Here is a 4,201-nt window from a genome sequence, read left to right on the forward strand (position 1 = left end):
TAAAATAATTAAATTTTTAAAATAAAAAGATTTTATTTTTTAATAATATTTACAAAAGATTGTATCAAAATCTAATCTCTAAAGTTATTTTAGACTATATATTTAATATCTAGATTTTTTTTTGTATTTTTAGATTTTTCAGAGATTATTTGTCGTTAGCATCTTTTTGAGATTATTTTTGTCACATGTAGTTATCTTCATGTAAAATTAATAATTGATTTAACAGTTAACTGTTTAGATGATTTAATATATTTAATTAAATTGTTATCAAACAATTTTTAACTATCAAATTCAGATAAAAATAACTAGGTACGAATCTTTTCACCTTTTAGAATTAATCATGTAATTTTAAATTGTAGATCAAGTTAATCTTTTCATCAGTTTGACTAATTAACAATGTAAAAATTACAGAAAAATTTTAGGAAATAATATTTTTAATAAAATTAATTAAGTGATTCATTAATATTAACTCAAATATAAAAACAAATTTAAATGATTTCTAAATAGAAAGAACAAGTTGATCTTATTTGAACCACTAGTCTAAATGATTTCTAAATTTTACACTCTGTTAATTAGTCTTTCAAATATTTGAACATTAATCATATTTATTTTTTACTCAATTTTCCATACACACACCATTATTTTTTCACTCACTCAATTACCTGTTTTGCACGTTTATAAATTATTGATGTAAAACAATATAAATGCGTTGATAAACAATTTCATATAATATTATTTATTACATGAATTTTATTTTGTAAAATATTAGCAACGGTATATTAGTTTTATGGTAATAAAACTAAATTACATAGCAATAATTTATAATAATCCAGAGTTTATAATTATATACTTTCATTCTTCACAATAAACACTTTTTTCATACAAACTAATAAGCCGAAACTATGACAATACGCATTTGCACCTTTTCCCTTTTTTATAATATAATTACAGAAAGTTTCTCAAGGCTCCATGACATTCTTCCTAATAGCATATGATATAAAGTTCTTTTCTTAATGTGAATTCGCCAATTTGCCATAAGCCGTACGTAGCTTGTGCCTTCAATTCAGAATTAATACAATGGCTAGTGATCAAATGCACCCTTGACACCCTCAAGGCTCTCCCCCAAGGACAACCTGCGATATAGGGAAAAATATTAGGACAAAAGCTTGCTCTATACATGCCATGTAGCTACAAAGCAAATCACCAACTTAAATAAATAAAAGTGAGTTTAATAAGTTTTTGGTTCTAAAGTATTAAGTATATAGATATGAGTTTAATAAGCAAATCTCTCAATCTTATTTATCTTTTTCCTACCCATCTCTAAAGTGAGAAAGTTGGTAAAATGAGAAAATAAATGTTTAATCACTCTTAAATTAAGATAGTAAAACTCATATATCATTAAAGTTACAAATTCAATAGTAATTAATCTCTTACTTTTATCACTTTACTATTTTTCTCACTTTAGAGTGTTTTTTTTCCGGGGAGCAAAACCATAAATCTAAGATTTTGATGGAGTTATACTAAGAATCTAAGATTTGAGAGAGAGGTCACATTTTCTGCATTCTACTCTTCAATGCATTTCCTTCTGAGAAATACTATAGCATAAGAGACACATGATAATAAATACTAAATAGAGAACCATTAGTTTTCAAAGTGAACAACCAAAAGATTATACTCTTTTCCTCGGTAGTATGTGACTAGAACCCATACTGCTAAAATATAAAACCTTCCAATGCATTATGCACTTGCAGTCAGAAGTGTAAATACAGGGATAAAATATTGGTATACAATACAGGGACAGATTATTCACAACATATCTGATTATCAGTATTTCCTTCATAGTGAGCATCAACGAAATAAGGAAGAAAGACAATACGTCATGCACTTAAAAAAGGAAGCAAGGATCTACTTATAAAAGAAAAGCTTTTAAAAATAGAAGTATACACGTAAAAGGTTCAAAATCTAAAGTTCTCGGCTTCTTTTGATACACCATGAAAAGGAGAACAGGTACAAGACTTAGAATAGTAACAACTAGACCCTGTAAAGATGTACAAGTAGCATCAAGGAATGATACCTCCCACTATAGGTCAAAACTCCAACAGACCATTCAAATTTCTCTAATCAGTTATGAATCTGGCCTTCCCTAGCAACTATAACTCCCTCTGGAATGATAAGGTGGCTTTTCTTATGAAAAAGTGGCTTTTTCTATTTCAATCACTATGGTCAAATACATAATCCCTAAAGAAAAGTATATGAGCTGCTTTTATGAAAAAAAAACCAACAAAACTAATTTGTCACTCAATTTTTACATCCGTATGTCAGCCATATCAAATATTTTTAATGTTGGCTAATCACCAAACCTAAAAGGACTTACATCCAATCAAAAAACTGTTTATAATAAACTAGTATTCTCTGTTTAATTTTCTGCATCTTTGTCTTAAAAATTTATAATGTGAAAGCAGAATGTTCATTTTATGGAAAGGAATAAAACAGTAACTAAACATAAAATTTAAAAGTCTAAGACCCCACAAGCATAATGCCATGGCTCCATACATTGCAGAACAACTCTTTTGCTAACTCATTAAAAAATTAAAAATAGATAAATAAATAAATATAATCAGCATCAGGTTGTAGAATCTGAGCATACCTATGCATACAGTATTTGTACTCTTGGCCTCGAATGAAGTCCTTTTCTCCCTCTTCAAGCTACACATAAAAACACAATAGAAAGAATCTCCAAAACGTAAGAACAAGCATGAATCTCGATACTATCAGAAACTCAAAAAGGTTATCATGCAGAATTTCGCCTCACCGGGTCACTCTCGTATATAAGCTCATAACAAGACGGCGAAAGGCATCGCAAGGCACAATTCTCCCTTGCTATGTTAGATGATTTGCATTGCCAGCCCCATATCCCACTATCACAAAATAAAATGAAAACCACAAATGTGAATCAACAGTTGCCAAATATCAAATATATTCTCAAATCCAAAACAAATATCCAAGAAAACAAAGAAAAATGGCTAACACCAAACATGGCAGTCACCAAGTACCAAATGCAAATCAACAATAGTCAGCAAAACTCCACAAATATTCTACAAAACCCAATTAAATATTCAAGAAAATAATTTAAAAAAAAAAAGAGTTTACTTGGAATACACTTATATTGTCATCCAATCAAATTCATTCTTTCAAATGACCAAGTAAGCAGTGAGTATGAAACATAATTACTAGTCCTAATGTAAAAAAGGAAACCCTTACCCTAAAATGGAGAAACCAAATTGCACATGTTAATCTCAGAATAGCACTAAAATTCGAAGCAACTGTGCTTCATTACAATAGCATATGAATTAATATACAACAGCTACCAAAATATCACCTTCCACTTTTACTTGACAACTAAATATTTTCTATTTTGGTAATATTTTTATAAATTTGATTAAAGAAGACGAAGTGAACACCAACCTGTCAATATCAGTATAGCACTGAAGCTTCTTCTGCCTCACTTCAGCATCCTGCATATACATATACATATGAAATCACAAATAAAATTTAAAATAAGCAATAAATAGGATAAAAAGGGTATTCAAATTGAAGCATTTAGAGGGGAGAAGGTGCGTACGGAAACTGGGTAACGGGATTTGGCGAGAATCGGTGAAGAAAGGAAGAGGAGCGACGAGAATAAGAGTAGAGATAAGAGTGAAATTCGAAGGGAAATTAACATTTCGAATTGTTTAGGGGAAAAGAGAGAGAATCGAACAAGGGAAGGGAATAAACACTGCGAAAGTCTTGATTCTAATTTAGCCGTTAATCGATGAATATAAATACTAAATTATTTTTAATAAATAAATTTATTAATTTATATATATAAATTTTTATATATATAGATATAAATTATATTAATTTATGTATAGAAATCTTAGTAAATATTGATATAAATTATATGTTTTATGTGTATAAATTTTTTTAAATATAAATATAAATTATTATTGGCCAAATATTAATCTAAAATGATAATATTTATTAGTATGAAGGATAAATTGTGAAGAGTGAATATGTTTTAGAGAAAAACATTATAGTAATAAAAATAACTATTTGCCAATGAGTTATAGCTCAAATGGCATAGTCTTCCCATACTCAATTAAGAGGTTGCGGGTTCGAGTCTCATATCTTTGGTTAAAAAAAATAATAATAAAAAAAT

At 28.4% G+C, this 4,201-nt stretch overlaps 1 protein-coding gene across 1 annotated transcript; it reads right to left on the reverse strand.

Annotated features, from left to right (window-relative positions):
• Positions 1 to 818: 818 nt before the first annotated feature.
• On the reverse strand, positions 819 to 3,793 carry LOC107619481 (uncharacterized). The gene is made up of 5 exons (XM_016321781.3): positions 3,623 to 3,793; positions 3,466 to 3,515; positions 2,813 to 2,918; positions 2,648 to 2,706; positions 819 to 1,133 (listed from the first exon to the last, which is right to left on the reverse strand). The coding sequence occupies exons 1-5, from the start codon at positions 3,722 to 3,724 to the stop codon at positions 1,082 to 1,084; spliced, it is 369 nt and encodes a 122-aa protein (XP_016177267.1). The 5' UTR covers positions 3,725 to 3,793; the 3' UTR covers positions 819 to 1,081.
• Positions 3,794 to 4,201: the final 408 nt, after the last annotated feature.

The sequence above is a fragment of the Arachis ipaensis genome, chromosome B9 (assembly GCF_059453495.1).
Source record: "Arachis ipaensis isolate K30076 ecotype BB chromosome B9, ASM5945349v1, whole genome shotgun sequence".
NCBI lineage: Eukaryota > Viridiplantae > Streptophyta > Magnoliopsida > Fabales > Fabaceae > Arachis > Arachis ipaensis.